This window comes from Pongo pygmaeus, chromosome 3, assembly GCF_028885625.2.
Source record: "Pongo pygmaeus isolate AG05252 chromosome 3, NHGRI_mPonPyg2-v2.0_pri, whole genome shotgun sequence".
In the NCBI taxonomy this organism is placed as follows: Eukaryota; Metazoa; Chordata; class Mammalia; order Primates; family Hominidae; genus Pongo; species Pongo pygmaeus.
In genome coordinates this window covers 47888-66870 of record NC_072376.2, presented here as the reverse complement: position 1 = coordinate 66870, position 18983 = coordinate 47888, and the positions used below count along the sequence as shown (strand labels likewise).

The following is an 18983-nucleotide window of genomic DNA, read 5'->3' as shown; positions in this document are numbered from 1 at the left end:
GGCGCCTGTAATCCCAGCTACTCGGGAGGCCGAGTTAGGAGAATGGAGTGAACCTGGGAGGCGGAGCTTGCAGTAAGCCGAGATCATGCCACTGCACTCCAGCCTGGGCAACAGAGCAAGACTCCATCTCAAAAAAAAAAAAAAAAAAAAGCCATGAGCGGGAGCAGGGCAGGACTGACTAAAGCACTGGTTTGTGCTACAGGTACAGGCCGAGGCAGGGATACGCTCTGATTCCATGTCTACAAAGACAGAAGAGATTAGGATCAGGTGGTCCAGAAGCCTGGGTGGGTGAAGGAAGCAGGTTCCTGCTATAGATCCAGTGTCTGCGGTTGAGATGAGCCAGGAGACTTCTGGGTACTGCGTGTGTTTTTGGCAGAAAACGCTACGCGCAAAGCTGCCATGGGCACAATTCCTGAGGTGGAATCCTGTACTGGGAAGAGTGGGGCAACGCGAATGCCCGGTGGGCGTGCTCAGGAGTGGGCTAGCATTGGGTGGGGGCTGGCTGCAGGGTGCAGGGAAGGGATTTCTCGGAACTCCTTTCCCCTTTTTTCTGGGTCCCCTCTCTCCCCGGAAGGAGACCTGGAGGAACAGGACAGTGCCCAGCGGGACAGCACATGTGCAGAACCCGGCCGCGCCTCCCGCAGACACCAGGCATCTTTCTCCAGCCCAGGCTCAGCCACGTCTTTCTTCTGACACAAAACGTGCGGAGTTTCCGCAACACCAGTCAATGCTTCAACCCCAATGAGCTGTCCAGCAACTCACTAACGACACCACCCAGAGTCAGCGCAGACCCCACAAGCTCAGCGCTCTTTTCACAACTGCCCCTGCTGCAGACGCCAGTCCCTGCCTCTGGACACCCATCTTCATTTCTGAACACCTGTCTACAAACCAGGGGCGCCCACACCCTCCTCAAGTTCAGTAATGTGGCAGAACCACTCACACAACAAAGAAAAGCGCCGTGCGCACCGACACCAGCGCATTCTAAAAGGTGCCACTCAGGAACAGCCACGCGGAGGAGGTGCACAGGGCAAAGGGACTGGTGGGAAAGTTGGAGCGGGCGGGTGATTTGCTTCGCTTCCTCACACACCTCACAAAAGCCTTTCTTTCAAGACCCGCCGGCAGTCCCCAAACCACGAGCCACGGCCGGCGCTGTCCCATTAATGAGACCCTGTTTGCTCACATGAACTTTCTTTCCATGGGGCCTCGATCTCATTCCGAACCGGGTAAAGTAGGGACCGGACCCCCGGACCACAGCTCCTCCTACGCGGACACCTCGCACGCGGGCGCCGGCGTCTTCCAGATGAGCTCCTCCTCACCCCACAGCCCAGGGAAGGTGCGGGGCTGCGGGCGCAGAACTGCACAAGGAGGGCTGCAGGCTGGGCCAGAGCCGCCGTGCAGGGACCGACAGGAGCCCGGTCCCTCACCGGAGGGGAGTGAGGCCTGAGAGGCGGCACTGGGGACTCCGTTCGCAGACTGGGTCCCGCCGCCGCCATTTCCCGCCGGTTCCGATGAGGCCTCCCCAACCTCGGGACGCCCTGCCCGGCACACTCACCATTTCCCGACTTCAGGGTATCCGGGAGTCTTAGCTACAAATCGCCCAACGCCCTCAGGTCACAGAGCAACGGGAGGCAGAAGCGGTGGCTGAATCACCGAGCCCAGAACGCAGAGAGCTGAAGCCCGAAACCAAACCCTCACAGGAACCAGAGGAAAAGGCCGCGCCAGATCCCGGAAGCCAACCCCTCCTCTCTGTCTGCGGGCCTGATTGGGCAGTTCTCACTCCTACACTCTGATTGGATAATACTCCAATCCCCGCCCTCGGGCCTTGAGTAACAGAATTTGCAACCATACACTCCACTGATGAGGCAAGAGTGACAGGCTGGGGCCTCCAGGCCTTTTCAGGCAGGGCTCTCTCTCCGGGCTTGGCCTGACGCAGCGCAGGGGTCTTTTTTTTAACCTTGTTGTGTGTAAGGTTATGTCCACTTGTAAAATACACGCACGCACACACAGACGTACACACACACGCGCGCACACACAGACACGCACACACACACGCATGCACACATGCATGCACAGACACACACTTTTTCACAAATGGAAGTGATATAATGACAATTATTTTAATATTTTAGGTTTCATAACCCTTCTGGCCGCTAGTCTTTTGAGTAGGACACCTGAGATTTTAAGAGGGAAGCAATCCTCTAAAAAATAAAATGTTAATTTGTGAATTTTCCGTTTTTTATTAGCCACGTCAAAAATAGTATTTAAAGAGTGAAGTTGTTTGTAATAATTTTTAACCCATTGTATCAAAATATTGTTTTAATATGTGATTGATATATAATTAGAAATAAAGTTTATTTCTGATCTAGTTCTTCTAAACTCACTGTGTATTTTATGTATTTCTGATCTAATTCTTCCAAACTCACTCTGTATTTTATGTTTGCAGCACATTTTACTTCAAACCAGTCACATTCCAGGTACCCAGTAGCTACATATGGCAGATGGCTGCCACATTGAGCGCAGTCATGAGGGCTCCCTTCCCTCAGGGAAGTGAGGGCCTGAACACCTCTTTTCTGCTGGAAGTAAGGGACCAGCCTCTCTACCAACTTTTCTCCTCAGGCTCAAGGGTGGGTGGGACAGTGCCCCTAGAGAGAGCAAGGGCTGCAAGCTGAGAGTATCCACGTGAAGACCACGGTTTCCCAGTTGCGGTTTGGTGGAGGTGTGGTGGTCTGCTCGGTTCAGCCAGGTCGGGACTCTTGTGCCACGACCAAAAACAATGAAGCACACGGATACCAGAGAGTGAGCAAGGCAGAGTAGGATTTATTAAGCAAAAGGAAAGCTCTCAGAAACAAGAGGGGACCTGAAAGCAGGTTGCCAGAAATGAGGCTGAGGTCTGGGTCTTTTATGTGGCAAGAACAAGTATGTCTTCTGTGGGTTCTGCCGCAATGGGAGGGGTAAAGTTCCTCAGTAAGGGTGTTGCATCTGCGCATGCCTGGGATTGGCCACAGTGACTCCATTTTGGTTATTACCCATGAGTGCCTAAGCGAAACTTACACGAGGAGAGCTAAAACCGCAATGCTAATGTCATGTTAATGACCTTATAATGAGCTGGGTCAAGTTAAGGACATTTAGGTTGATTTATTGCGCCTGTGCCTAAGTTGGGACAGTCCCTTTGGAGCAACATCCTGGCATAAGAGGAAGTTCTTAACCACATTTCTTCCTGCTAGCTACAGGAGTGGTGCAGGTGCGGTCCCACAGGTATTTTTCCTCTCCCCAGACCCTCTCTCTCTGTCTGCTTAACCAGCGTCCGACCGCCTCCTCTATCAAAGGTTCCTCTTCCTTTCAAATATCAGACAGTAAACAAAGAATGTTGGGGCCACACGAGCAGAGAACACCATGTCTTCAGATCTCTTCACAGCCTTGTCCTCCAGAGTTTAGAAGTGGAGGGAAAAGGTTAAAGGCAATCTTCTTAGAGTTTCACTCTTTGTCCTTGGACCTAATCTGGACCTAATTTGGACACACAGGCTGTTAACTATGTGTTTTTCTCCTTTGGTGTGGGGCAGTGTGTGAGTTTAAGCACCAATCACATGCATCCACATCCACCTGCGCTTTTGTTCCCAGAACGAAGGCCGTGAATGTGAGTTGTCCAGGTCTTTGGCAACAAAGAATTGAACACAATGCACAAAGTAACAAAGGAACAAAACAGAGGAAAGAAGCATCAAAAGCGGAAATGTTTCAAGGTAAGAAATAGGGTGGGTGTGGGCTTGAGCGAGTGGCTCAAGGACCCAGTTACGAAGTTTTCTGGGTTTTAAGTACTCCTTTTGAGGTCCCTATCAGCTACCACTGATCTGAATGAAGGATTTGGTCCGTGGCTAAAGGCTTAGGAGAATTGGCACCCTATGCGGATGAAGGAATGCCTGTGCTTGGCCTGCAGCCACTCCAAGGCACTTTCCCTTGCAACCTGAGAAGTGGTAGAAAGGGGAGGGTTGTAGGGACAGTAGCCTTTGATCCTTTGCTGCTCAGGTGTGGGGAGATGGGATTTTTTCTTTTGGTTTAGCTGTTGGAAGTTTGCCTTAATTAGCCTTAGGTTTCCTGCCTCCAGACCTTGGTGTTTTTTTCTTTTAGGAAGTCAGCACAAATTGGCCTTAAGTTCTCTGCCTGCATACACCATTCTCCTGCCTCTCTTCTGTACAAACCATTTGTTACACGTAGTTCATCTTAAACTCACCTGGTAACTGGGGAGGCCTTCTGTGTATGCTGGTTGGTTACACGCAAAGAAAAAATAAGCTTCCAACATCATGATAGGAGGCAGTTTTGCAACTTAGAGCCAGGTGCCTGTTGCAGGTAAGCCTAGCTTACCTTCAGCTCTAAGTGGCTCTAAGTCACTCTCAATCTCGTACAGAAAGAGTGAGGTAGGGTACTATCATCTTGGCAATTTATATTTCTTTTTTTGAGACAGAGTCTTGCTCTGTTGCCCAGGCTGGAGTGCAGTGGTGTGATCTCGGCTTACTGCAAGCTCCGCCTCCCAGGTTCACGCCATTCTCCTGACTCAGCCTCCCTAGTAGCTGGGACTACAGGTGCCCGCCACCATACCTGGCTAATTTTTTTGTATTTTTAGTAGAGACGGGATTTCACTGTGTCAGCCAGGATGGTCTCGATCTCCTGACCTCGTGATCTGCCTGCCTCGGCCTCCCAAAGGGCTGGGATTACAGGCATGAGCCACCGCGCCTGGCCGGCTATTTAAATTTCAAAGCAATGGATCCCTACTCCCTAAGCCCTGGGCTGCAGCAATTCTGCTTGCCCTCTCCTGGTGGCCTGTGTCCTCTCCCAAACCCTGCCATCTACCACTGAGGCACAGCCCACAGCTGGCAGCTCACATTTTACATTAGAGGAGAGTGGGGTCCCCACATTTTACATGACAGAGCGGAGTCCCTGAGCTGCAGGAGGAGAGCCTGCAGGGCTCCTGGGTAGAATTGCACTTTTGCAATAAGGGGAACAGGAGCAATGTTTCAGCCTCAGTTTCTATTTATAATAGTGACACAAAAAGAATATTGCTGGGTACATAGCATGGATCTAGATAGAGTAGCTCCAGGAGTTCTCACAGTGACAGCCCCCCTCACTCACAGACACCATGTGATACTAATAGGGCTTAGACACAGATACCCAAAGCAATGAAGAGAAAGACAGCTCTCAGTCTGAGTAAAACCGTATTGAGAGAAGAAAAGAGGTTGAAAGAATCTTAAAGACAAATTCAGATTACATATAACATTGGTCAAATTGACCAGAAAATATTCTCCCAAAGAAGTTCTTCTCTAAACACCAGAAGTGCACAGCTACTTTCAGCATGAGAAACACAAGTATTATGAAGAAAGAGGGCTTATTCTGAGCAGGATTTCCATCTCTGCTGCTCTCCCATCTGCCGGCCGTTGGATTGGGAATCTATACTGGAACACACTTGACAACCTCCACCAGCACTTTTTGATGAAGAATTGGAATTCACTCTATTCACATAGTAGAATTATATCAGAGATTGCAAGATAGCTTACTGAAGAGCTACTATGATTCCTGGGTGGCCACATCACCTGCATTTATTTGTCTGGGAATAGTGGCATTCCTAATTTAGTAAAATAAAAGAATAGAGTGTAAAATTTTGCTGACCTATAATTATACCTATAGGATCAATTAATAAGCATGTCAGGTTAATATCTACTGTAGCAATGTGGTAGTAAATTTTCTTTGGGTATTAAATATAAATGTGTACATATAAAGAATTTTAGTATACTAGTCATAATGTATATATTTTTAAACTTATCTGTAAGCTTAATTACAATATTTTATAATACTTTATATTTCAAACAAATTAATACTTATATTAAAGTTATACAAACTGAATTCAAACAAATTAATACTTATAATAGTTATATAAACTTAAAGTTATAATACTTTATATTTCAAACAAATTATACTTATATTAAAGTTATGAAAACTTAATTCAAACAAATTAATACTTATAATAGTTACATAAAGTTAAATAAAGTTATACTTTATATTTCAAACAAATTAATAACATTAATATTAAAATTACTGTTTAAGAGGTTTATTCAAAATAAATATTATGGCCTTATATTCACACAATTGTAGAAAATACTGTTTAATTTACATGGATGCATGTTGTCTACTAAAGACTACACAAAACTATGCTAATTTTTCTTAACTAATAAGTAGAAACCAAGGCATAGCTAAAAATTCCACTGCTCAGTTTATACACTAACTGTTCTTGCTTTTGCAGTGTTAAATACTTTAGGCTCCAGATATTATCACCTTTGATATAATCGCCTTGGATGATTAGTTTTCTGTTGGAGAAACTTAGTATCTTTTACTCTTCATTACTCTGTATTGCTTAATTGAATCCTATGCTTTGTGCTCAACTTTTGTGTGATCTTAAAATGAGCTTTATTATTCTAAACAAATCTGTGTCTACTTTAAAAGACTGAAAATGGAAAAAAAAAAAAAAAAAACCTTTGCCAAATCAAAAGCAAAAACAAAGTAATGGTTCTCAAGTCCTAGATAAAGAGAATCCTGATTCAAAAAAAAAAAAAAAAAGTTAAGGTTTATTTAGCTGTTAAAATAATTTACATATGTATGTGTATTTCAAAAAAGCAAAGAAAAATGTACATGTAGGCTAAATGCTTTTTAAAGAAAAGCAACAGCTGGATTATGGACATGATCTTGAACTTCCAGACATCTGAATTTCAGTACACACTGGATTTAGGTATCTAATGGTGGTCCTGGACACACTGTGTACACATAAAAGAGAGACTGTGGGGAAAAATGTAGAAAACAGAAAGGAGCCACCAAAAATCCATGAGTGGGGGACAGTAGAAGGTAGGTGGACAGACTGATTTGTGTTAAAGATAATGGTCTAGAAGGTGCTATACTCAGAATTATTCCTGTGTCCGTGCAGACAGTTGAGATTATTAACAGGTGGTGGAGAGAACAGGTTGCTACTGCAGATTCAGTGTCTGAGGGTAGAATTATACTAGGAGACCTATAGGCACTTGTGTAGGTTTTTGGCAAGAAACTAGAAGAGAAGGCACTGTGATGGGATTCCTGAGGGTGGTACTTAGTCCTGGAAGGGGCATGGCCACATTAATACCTCCTAGGAGTATGTTTATAAGTGAGTGAAAAGTGTGTGATGGTAGCTGTAGGTGAAGGGGGTCTGTTCTGAAGTTTTTAGTCCCCTCTCACCTGGGGAAAAGAACAGGAATCACAGGAGAATGTGCAGTGTGGCAGCCTATATACAGGAGAAGAGGGCCTTTCTTCTCCAGACACCCAGTCTTTCTCCAGCTCAGGCCCCTGTGATGATTCTTCTTCTTCTTCTTCTTCTTCTTCTTTCTTCTTTCTTCTTTCTTCTTCTTCTTCTTCTTCTTCTTCTTCTTCTTCTTCTTCTTCTTCTTCTTCTTCTTCTTCCTTTCTTCTTTCTTCTTCTTTCTTCTTCCTCTTCTTCTTCTTCTTTCTTCTCCTTCTTCTTCTTCTTCTCTCTTCTTCCTCTTCTTCCTCTTTTCTTCTTCTTCTTCCTCTCTTCTTCTTCTTCTTCTCCTTCTCCTTCTCCTTCTCCCTCTTCTCCTTTTCTTCTTCTTTCTACTTCTTCTTTTTCTTCTTCTTTTCTTCTTCTTTCTTCTTCTTCTTCTTCTTCTTCTTCTTCTTCTTCTTCTTCTTCTTCTTCTTCTTCTTCTTCTTCCTCTTTCTTCTTTCTTCTTCTCCTTCTTCTTCTTCTTTTTTGAGATGGAGTCTCACTCTGTCACTTAGGCTGGAGTGCAGTGGCACAATCTCAGCTCACTGCAACCTCTGCCTCCTGGGTTCAAGTGATTCTCCTGCCTCAGCCTCCTGAGTAGCTGGGACTACAGGCACCCACCAACATGCCCGGCTAATTTTTTATTTTTAGTAGAGACAGGGTTTCACCGTGTTGGTCAGGCTGGTCTCAAACTCCTGACCTCATGGTCTGCCCACCTCAGCCTCCCAAAGTGTTGGGATTACAGGTGTGAGCCACCATGCCTGGCTGATGTCTTCCTTCTAACACTGCATCTGTAGAGTTTGAGGAATACAAAGCAATTCTCCAACACCAACTAGTTGTTTAACGTTTTAAATCTCACACCACCAAAGTCAGCACAGGCCCTAGAGTCCAGAGCTTAGTCCCACAACACTGCTGTTACCGCAGATGCCAGTCAGAAACCACAGGTACCCGTACATACTTCTGAGCTACTAAGAAGTGAGGACTCCCATAACCCCTTTCTCAAGCTTGAGAATTTGATTAGAATACTCACAGAACTCAGCCAAACACTGTACTTGTGTTTAACAGTTTATTATAAAATATACAACACAGGAACAGTTGGAAATGGAACAGGTGTATAGAAGCTACAGAGCTTGGGCAGGCTGGGGACCCGTAGGCAGATGCAGCTGGGGATAGGATGAAAGGGGATTGGGACAAACTTTCTGAGGATACAATTTTTATTGTCCTGGGGTTGTTTATAGACTTTGTCAAATAAAACAAATTCAGATTTAGGGAAGATTTAGATATACATATAACCTTAATATTATATGCCTATTTTTGTAATACTTTATAATGTGTTTTACTGGCAATCTAAGTTGAAATCTAGTTTACTATTAGCTACAAATACCCTCCAGGAAGGCAAGTTTTATAACTACATATCTTTGTTAAGTTGTATGTGGTCCTATACGGCACAACATGCCTCTACTTTGAAAAGAATAGCCACCAAGTCCTGAATGGAAATGCAAGAATTGTGAAAGAATTTAGTCACCTAATTTGTTGATTGGAGAGGATTTCATTTTTTTTTGTTTTTGTTTTTGAGATGGAGTTTCACTCTTGTTGCCCAGGCTGGAGTGCAATGGCGCAATCTCAGCTCACTGCAACCTGTCCTTCCTGGGTTCAAGTGATTCTCCTGTCTCAGCCTCCTGAGTAGCTGGGATTACAGGCATCTGCCACTACATCTGGCTAATTTTTGGTATTTTTAGTAGAGATGGGGTTTCACCATGTTGGCCACGCTAGTCTCGAACTCCTGTCCTCAGGTGATCCACCCGCCTTGGCCTCCCAGAGTGTTGGGATTACAGGCGTGAGCCACCGCGCCCAGCCAAGGATTTCATTTCTGTAGGTACCATCGGCTTTCTCACTTCTCCCTATCTATTGAACATGTTCCACATTTTTTCCTGCAGCCTTTTCACCAAATCATAACCCAGGAGAATGGTGAAGGCACAGAGAGTGATAAGCTGCTTCATGACAATCTTCATTTCAGAACTAAAAGCAAAAACTGCACTATTTAGGTATCTGTGGCTTGTGAACATTCTGTCTATGAATTACAACTATTTTAACTTAGAAGAATCAATCTTAAAAATTAATAATTACTTTTTAGATGTATACCAAAGTAAAATATTCCAGCATTTTGGGAGGCCAAGTGTGCGGGGGTGGATCACTTGAGTTCAGGGGTTCAAGACAAGCCTGACCAACATGGTGAAACCCTGTCTCTACTAAAGAAATACAAAATTAACCGGGCCTGGTGGTGTACCCTGGTAATCCCAGCTACTTGGGAGGCTGAGGCAGGAGAATTGCTTAAACCTCGGAGGCAGAGGTTGCAGTGAGCTGAGATCCTGCCATTGCATTCCAGCCTGAGCAACAAGAGCAAAACTTTGTCTCAAAAAAAAAAAAAAGTAAAGTATTGTCCTTAATTTTTGTCTTATAAAACTATATTATATTCTATAAACAGTCACATGAATTAATTTTTCTTCAGCCATGTTAACATGCACTATTGTTTTCACATCTTAAGAAAGAATAAGTATGGACACAAGAGTTTGTTTTCCTTTTCCAGACTTAAAATTTGTGATATAAAAGTTAACTGAAGTGAGAGCGTTTCAACTGGGTTTCCACATCATTTTCCACAGTGGAATAATCTGAGGCATAGAATTCAGTGCACCCACACATAGCTTTGAAATATAGTCCTCTGATTACATCTGGAGAATATGCCAAGCTTTCCAACAGCAAGCAAGACTGAGGCATCAGCATAGAGATTAGGCCTGGCTGAAGAGCTCTTGAAATACATGTGCCTTATACAAAACACCTGGGAATGTCAGACACCATGGTATAAAAATCACCAAGGTAATTAGGCCAGTGACTGTGTCATTGATTGTAACTACCAGTCAATGTCTACCTAACATTTAACTAGTGGCATCAATGAATATAACATTCAATGGTAGATGGAGAGGGTAGAAAGTCTGCTTTCCAAAGAATGTCATCCTTCTCTCAATTCAGAAAAGTCCCTCAATGGCAATTTTCTCAGCTGCTTATACATAATTCAGATCTACTCTCTCATATGTCTTATGTCATAAGCAATGACCAATGCAGTTATAGTCAAGTTGAAAAGAAACTTGCCTCACCTGGGAAGTACAAGGGGCTGGGGAATTCCCTTTCCTAGCCAAGGGAAGCTGTGACAGACGGTACCTGGAAAATCAGGACACTCCCACCCTAATACTGTGCTTTTCCAGTGGTCTTAGCAAATGGCACACCAGGAGATTATATCCTGTGCCTGGCTTAGAGGGTCCTACGCCCATGGAGCCTCGCTTACTGCTAGCACAGTAGTCTGAGATTGAACTGCAAGGTGGCAGCAAGGCTGGGGGAGTGGTGTCTGTCATTGCTGAGGCTTGAGTAGGTAAACAAAGCAGCTGGGAACCTCGAACTCTGTGGAGCCCACTACAGCTCAAGGAGGCCTGCCTGCCTCTGTAGACTCCACCTCTGGGGAAAGGGCATAGCTGAATAAAAGGCAGCAGAAACTTCTGCAAACTTAAACATCCCTGTCTGACAGCTTTGAAGAGAGTAGTGGTTCTCCCAGCACGGAGTTTGAGATCTGAGAGTGGACAGACTGCCTCCTCAAGTGGGTCCCTGACCCCCGAGTAGCCTAACAGGGAGGCATCTCCCAGTAGAGGCTGACTGACACCTCATATGGCCAGGTGCCCCTCTGAGATGAAGCTTCCAGAGGAACAATCAGGCAGCAACATTTGCTGTTCTGCAGCCTCCACTGGTGACACCCAGGCAAATAGGGTGTGGAGTGGACCTCCAGCAAACTCCAACAGACCTGCAGCTGAGGGTCCTGACTGTTAGAAGGAAAACTAACAAACAGAAAGGACATCCACACCAAAACCCCATCTGTACATCACCATCATCAAAGACCAAAGGTAGATAAAACCACAAAGACTGGGAGAAGCCAGAGCAGAAAAGCTGAAAATTCTAAAAATCAGAGTGCCTCTTCTCCTCCAAAGGAATGCAGCTCCTCACCAGCAATGGAACAAAGCTGCATGGAGAACGACTTTGATGAGTTGAGAGAAGAAGTCTTCAGACGGTCAGTAATAACAGCCTTCTCCAAGCTAATGGAGGATGTTTGAACCCATCACAAAGAGAGATCAGACTGTTACTGTGTCTATGTAGAAAGAAGTAGACATAAGAAACTCCACTTTGTTCTGTACTAAGATAAATTATTCTGCCTTGAGATGCTGTTAATCTGTAACCCTAGCCCCAACCCTGTGTTTGCAGAGACATGTGCTATGTTGACTCAAGGTTTAATGGATTTAGGGCTGTGCAGGATGTGCTTTGTTAAAAAAGTGCTTTAAGGCAGTATGCTTGGTAAAAGTCATCACCATTCTCTAATCTCAAGTACCCAGGGACACAATACACTGTGGAAGGCTGCAGGGACCTCTGCCCAGGAAAGCCAGGTATTGTCCAAGGTTTCTCCCCATGTGATAGCCTGAGAGATGGCCTTATGGGAATGGAAAGACCTGACCATCCCCTAGCCCAACACCCATAAATGGTCTGTGCTGAGGAGGATTAGTGAAAGAGGAAGGCCTCTTTGCAGTTGAGATAAGAGGAAAGCATCTGTCTCCTGCTCGTCCCTGGGAATGGAATGTCTTGGTGTAAAACCCGATTGTATATTCTGTTTACTGAGATAGGAGAAAACCACCTTAGGGCTGGAGGTGAGACATGCTGGAGGCAATACTGGTCTTTAATGCACCAAGATGTTTGTGTACGTGCACATCAAAGCACGGCACCTTTCATTAAACTTATTTATGACACAGAGATCTTTTTTCACATGTTTTCCTGCTGACCCTCTCCCCACTATTACCCTATTGTCCTGCCACATCCTCCTCTCCGAGATGGTAGAGATAGTGATCAATAAATACTGAGGGAACTCAGAGACCAGTGCCAGCGCAGGCCCTCTGTATGCTGAGTGCCGGTCCCCTGGGCCCAGTGTTCTTTCTCTATACTTTGTCTGTGTCTCTTATTTATTTTCTCAGTCTCTCATCCCACCTGATGAGAAACACCCACAGGTGTGGAGGGGCTGGCCCCCTTCACATCCACACCAAAACCCCATCTGTACATCACCATCATCAAAGACCAAAGGTAGGTAAAAACCACAAAGATGGGGAGAAACCAGAGCAGAAAAGCTGAAAATTCTAAAAATCAGAGCATCTCTTCTCCTCCAAAGGAACACAGCTCCTCACCAGCAATGGAACAAAGCTGAATGGAGAATGACTTTGATGAGTTGAGAGAAGAAGGCTTCAGACGATCAGTAATAACAACCTTCTCCGAGCTAATGGAGGATGTTTGAACCCATCACAAAGAAGCTAAAAACCTTGAAAAAAGATTAGACAAAAGGCTAACTAGAATAAACAGCATAGAAAAGACCTTAAATGACCTGACGGAGCTGAAAACCATGGCACGAGAACTACATGATGCATGCACTAGCTTCATTAGCCAATTCAATCAAGTGGAATAAAGGGTATCAGTCATTGAAGATCAAATGAATGAAATGAAGTGAGAAGAGAAGTTTAGAGAAAAAAGAGTAAAAAGAAATGAACAAAGCCTCCAAAAAATATGGGACTATGTGAAAAGACCAAATCTACATCTGATTGGTGTACCTGAAAGTGACAGGGAGAATGGAAACGAGTTTGAAGACACTCTTCAGGGTATTATCCAGGAGAACTTTCCCAACCTAGCAAGGCAGGCCAACATTCAAATTCAGGAAATACAGAGAATGCTGCAAAGATACTCCTCGAGAAGAGCAACTCCAAGAAACATAATTGTCAGAGTCACCAAAGTTGGAATGAAGGAAGAAATGTTAAGGGCAGCCAGAGAGAAAGGTTGGGTTACCACAAAGGGAAGCCTGTCAGACTAACAGTGGATCTCTCAGCAGAAACTCTATAAGCCAGAAGAGAGTGGGGGCCAATATTCAACATTCTTAAAGAAAATAATTTTCAGCCCAGAATTTCATATCCAGCCAAACTAAGCTTCATAAGTGAAGGAGAAATAAAATCCTTTACAGACAAGCAAATGCTGAGAGATTTTGTCACCACCAGGCCAGGCCTGCCTTACAAGAGCTCCTGAAGGAAGCACTAAACATGGAAAGGAACAACTGGTACCAGCCACTGCAAAAACATGCCAAATTGTAAAGATCATCGATGCTAGGAAGAAACTGCATCAACTGATGAGCAAAATAACCAGCTAACATCATAATGACAGGATCAAATTCACACATAACAATATTAACCTTAAATGTAACTGGGCTAATTGCTCCAATTAAAAGACACAGACTGGCAAATTGGATAGAGTCAAGACCCATCAGTGTGCTGTATTCAGGAGACCCATCTCATGTGCAGAGACACACATAGGCTCAAAATAAAGGGATGGAAGAAGATCTGTCAAGCAAATGGAAAGCAAAAAAAGCAGGGGTTACAATCCTAGTCTATGATAAAACAGACTTTAAACCAACAAAGATCAAAAGAGACAAAGAAGGCCATTATGTAATGGTAAAGGGATCAATTCAACAAGAAGAGCTAACTATCCTAAATATATATGCACCCAGTACAGGAGCACCCAGATTCATAAAGCCATTCTTTAGAGACCTAGAAAGAGACTTAGACTCCCACACAATAATAATGGGAGACTTTAACACCCCATTATCAACATTAGACAGATCAATGAAACAGAAAGTTAACAAGGATGTCCAGAAATTGAACTCAGCTCTGCACCAAGTGGCCTTAATAGACATCTACAGAACTCTCCACCCCAAATCAACAGAAATACATTCTTCTCAGCACCACATTGCACTTATTCCAAAATTGACCACATAGTTGGAAGTAAAGCACTCCTCAGCAAATGTAAAAGAACAGAAATTGTAACAAACTGTCTCTCAGACCACAGTGCAATCAAACTAGAACTCAGGATTAAGAAACTCACTCAAAACTACATGGAAACTGAGCAACCTGCTCCTGAATGACTACTGGGTACATAACGGAATGAAGGCAGAAATAAAGATGTTCTTTGAAGCCAATGAGAGCAAAGACACAACATACCAGAATCTCTGGGACACATTTAAAGCAGTGTATAGAGGGAAATTTATAGCACTAAATGCCCACAAGAGAAAGCAGGAAAGATCTAAAATTATATCCTAACATCACAATTAAAAGAACTAGAGAAGCAAAAGCAAACACATTCAAAAGCTAGCAGAAGGCAAGAAAGAATTAAGATCAGAGCAGAACTGAAGAAGATAGAGACACAAAAAACCCTTCAAAAAAGCAATGAATCCAGGAGCTGGTTTTTTGAAACGATCAACATAATTGATAAACTGCTAGCAAGACTAATAAAGAAGAAAAGAGAGAAGAATCAAATAGATGCAATAAAAAATGATAAAGGGGATATCACCACCAATCCCACAGAAATACAAAATACCATCAAAGAATACTATAAACACCTCTACACAAATAAAGTAGAAAATCTAGAAGAAATGGATAAATTCCTGGACACACACACCCTCCCAAGACTAAACCAGGAAGAAGTTGAATCCCTGAATAGAGCAATAACAGACTCTGAAATTGAGGCAATAATTAATAGCCTCTCAACCAAAAAAAGTACAGGACCTGATGGATTCACAGCTGAATTCTACCAGAGGTACAAAGAGGAGCTGGTGCCATTCCTTCTGAAACTATGCCAATCAATAAAAAAAAGAGGGAATCCTCCCTAACTAATTTTATGAGGCCAGCATTATCCTGATACCAAAGCCTGGCAGAGGCACAACAACAAAAAAGAGAATTTTAGACCAATATTCCTGATGAACATCAATGCAAAAATCGTCAATAAAATACTGGCAAACCGAATCCAGCAGCACATCAAAAAGCTTATGTACCATGATCAAATTGGCTTCATCCCTGGGATGCAAGGCTGGTTCAACATATGCAAATCAATAAATGTAATCCATCATATAAACAGAACCAAAGACAAAAACCACATGATTATCTCAATAGATGCAGAAAAGGCCTTTGACAAAATTCTACAGCCCTTCATGCTAAAAACTCTCAATAAACTAGGTATTGATGGGATGTATCTCAAAATAATAAGAGCTATTTATGACAAACCCACAGCCAATATCATGCTGAATGGGCAAAAACTGGAAGCATTCCCTTTGAAAACTGGCACAAGACAGGGATGCAACCTAAGAAATGGGAGAATGAATTCCAGGAACAGGTGATCCATGCAGGAGAGAGGAGCAGCATTGCTGAGAGCCAGGGGTGAAGCAATTCAAGCTGGAGGCACTGAGACAAACACAGGGGCACCTGGCATTCTCTGAGAGGCAGTACAGTGGTTCTCACCACTCATTAAATATTGTAATTACCTCTTATCTGGTTACAATGCATCTTCCCAGGCCTGCCAGCAGGGATTCTTAATCCTGATGCAAATGATGTGGCAGCACTTGTGGTTATAGACATGGGTGTTTGAATCACAGATCCATGTCCAAACCGAAATCCCGTCAGTAATTAACTGTAAGCTGTCATTCAATTACTTAATCTCTGCAGCATGCCACTTTCTCAGGCCAATTCATATGGGAATAAGAATTCATAGGAGTGTTATAAAGGGTAGTTTATACAATGAGCTCGTGACTATGAAATGCTTAGCATGGCATCCAAAAAGCCCTCAATAAGTGGTGCAACAATACCTTTTTATTACAGAAAACACACCCAGCCTAGAAAACAGTGTTCATAGGGGATTAAGAGAAGCAAGTACAGTTAGTGAGCAGAGCAAGTCAGCATGGCGAGGGCCTTTCCTAGGTGAAGCATCCACCACATTTGAAAGTGGGATGCAGGGCAAGAGCTCAACATCAACAAGGATGGGCAGGAATGAAGTGAATAGCTCACACCTGTTCCTTCATGGGTCAGTTCGTTTCATTTTCAACTTGACTCTGATGCAAAATTAGAACTCTTCTCTGCTCAAATGTCACTATTCTTAATAAAGTAAAGTAAATAAGTAGGATCCAAAAACTTCAGTTGTGTAAAATACGTGCTCTTGTTGTTACAAGGCAAATGGGAAATATTTTGCAGTTGGTCATTGCCATCACAATAACACAAATTGTAAAACTTACACTGTTTACAACTGAACCACACCCTCAAATAATCAAAAAATTGTCCCTCCCTAACCTCTCTCCCCAGGAAGAGAAGGTCTTTGGCTGCCCCAACCTGAGCAGGAGAGCAGGTGGAGAGTGGAAGCCCACAGCTGCAGTGGCCAGAAGCCTGAGGGCTGATGGCCTAGACCAAATAATAGGGAATTGGGCTGAGTTGTTTGAATCATTTTCCAATAACTGATTTATAAAATAGATCAGACTCATTGAAGGACCTGGGGAATGGGAGCCCACCCCTCGGTCTCCAGCCTCCCCAAACTATGTGTTTCTCCAGAGTAATCTTCAGCCTCTCCCAGCATGGATTAAAACCCATGGCTCTTCCAGATCTAAAATCTGAGGCTCTACAATTTAAGTCATAGTTAGGCACTTCCATACCTGTGATGGTAATATGCTTAAATACTCAGTCTATCGTTGTTTAATATTGAATGAAAGACACATTTTGTTTACTTATTATGCAGCAGCTAGTCTGTGTTCACCTGCATTGTCTCAGGGTCAGCTCTTTATTTCCAAGAATCCTGTCCCATTTCCTGGAGCCTATTGACCAGGGGAAAGATATGGTCAAAAGTTAAAGGTATGTTGGGCAAAGCCTTAGGAACAGCTTTTCTGACAAACAAGCAATGGGGAAAAGACTCCATTCAATAAATGGTGCTGCGATAACTGGCTAGCCGTGTGCTGAAGATTGAGCTGGGCCCCTTTCTTACACCATACACAAAAATGAACTCAGGATGGATTAAAGATTTAAGTGTAAAACCCAAAAATATAAAAACCCTGGAAGACAACCTAGGCAATACCATCCTGGACATAAGAACAGGCAAAGATTTCGTGACAAAGACAACAAAAGCAATAGCAACGAAAGCAAAAATTGACAAGTGGGATCTAATTAAACTAAAGAGCTTCTACACAGCAAAACAAACTATCCACAAAGTAAACAGGCAACTTGCAGATTGGGAGAAAGTATTTACAAACTATGCATCTGACAAAAGTCTAATATCCAGCATCTATAAGGAACTTAAACAAATTTGCAAGAGAAAAACAACCCCATTAAAAAGTGGGCCAAGGACGTGAAAAGACACTTCTCCAAAGAAGACAAACATGTGTGCTGGGTGTGGTGGCTCACGCCTGTAATTCCTGCACTTTGGGAGGCCGAGGAAGGTGGATCACAATGTCAGGAGATTGAGACCATCCTGGCTAACATGGTGAAACCCTGTCTCTACAAAAAATACAAAAAATTAGCCGGGCGTGGTGGCAGGTGCCTGTAGTCCCAGCTACTTGGGAGGCTGAGGCAGGAGAATGGCATGAACCAAGGAGGCAGAGCCTGCAGTTAGCTGAGATCGCACCACTGCACTCTAGCCTGGGCGACAGAGTGAGACTCTGGCTCAAAAAAAAAAAAAAAAAAAAAAAGGCAAACGTGGCAAACAAATGTATGGAAAAAAGCTCTAGATCACTGATCACTAGAGAAATGCTTATCAAAACCACAGTAAGGCACCATCTCACACCAGTCAGAATGGCTATTACTAAAAAGTAAAAAACTAACAGAAGCTGGCAAGGTTACAGGGAAAAGTGAACATTTATACACCGTTGGTGGGAGTGTAAGTTAATTCAACTGTGGTGGAAAGCAGTAGGGTGATTCCTCAAAGAGCTAAAAGCAGAACTACAACATTCGACCTAGCAATCCCATTACTGGGTATATACCCAGATGAATATAAATCATTCTACCATGAAGATACATGCATGCAAATGTTCATCGCAGCACTATTCACAATAGCAAAGACATAGAATCAACCCAAATACCCATCAGTCATGGACTGGATAAAGAAAATGTGCTACATATACACCATGGAATACTATGCAGCCATAAAAAAGAATGAGACTATGTCTTTTGCATTAGTATGGATGAAGCTGAAGGGTATTATCCTTAGCAAACTAAAGCAGGAACAGAAAACCAAATACAGCCTTTTCTCACTTATAAGTGGGAGCTAAATGATGAGAACTTGTGAACACAAAGAAGGAAACAAAAGACACTGGGGTCTACTTGTGGGGGGAGGGTGGGAGGAGGGAGAGAAGCAGAAAAGATAACTATTGGGTACTGGGCCTAATACCTGGATGATGAAATAACATGTACGACAAACCCCTGTGATACATGTTTACCTGTATAAGAAACCCTCCCGTGTACCCCCTAACCTAAAATAAAAATTAAAAAAAAAGAAACACAGCTTTTTTTTTTTTCTTTTTAATACCATAAAGGTCATGGGCCATTTGCCACCTGAACAGTCAGTAACACATGAGTGGAAAGAAACTGAACACCCAGGGACACCAGAGACCATTCACTGTAGAGGAAGGAGGCAGGTATAACTCATAAGGTGAACTTCCTCCTGTCCCAAAGTGGTTCCCCTCTCCTTAAATGTGGGTCCCATGGAATTCAGACTAGGAAGTAAAGCAAATGAGAATGGCCTACAGGGGAGCAGTTCAAATGTGTGG

General features: G+C 43.4%; 1 protein-coding gene and 1 pseudogene across 1 annotated transcript in view; one reads left to right on the top strand and one right to left on the bottom strand.

The window, feature by feature from the left end:
• Window positions 1–1748, bottom strand: part of LOC129035574 (zinc finger protein 595) — a 38648-nt gene extending 36900 nt beyond the window's left edge. The window contains exon 1 of the mRNA XM_054486092.2: window positions 1553–1748. Coding sequence (XP_054342067.1) covers window positions 1553–1555 — 3 coding nt within the window. The 5' untranslated portion in view covers window positions 1556–1748. The remainder of the gene's footprint in view (window positions 1–1552) is intronic.
• Window positions 1749–3674: 1926 nt separating this feature from the next.
• On the top strand, window positions 3675–5479 carry LOC129035300 (BCL2/adenovirus E1B 19 kDa protein-interacting protein 3-like; annotated as a pseudogene).
• Window positions 5480–18983: the final 13504 nt, after the last annotated feature.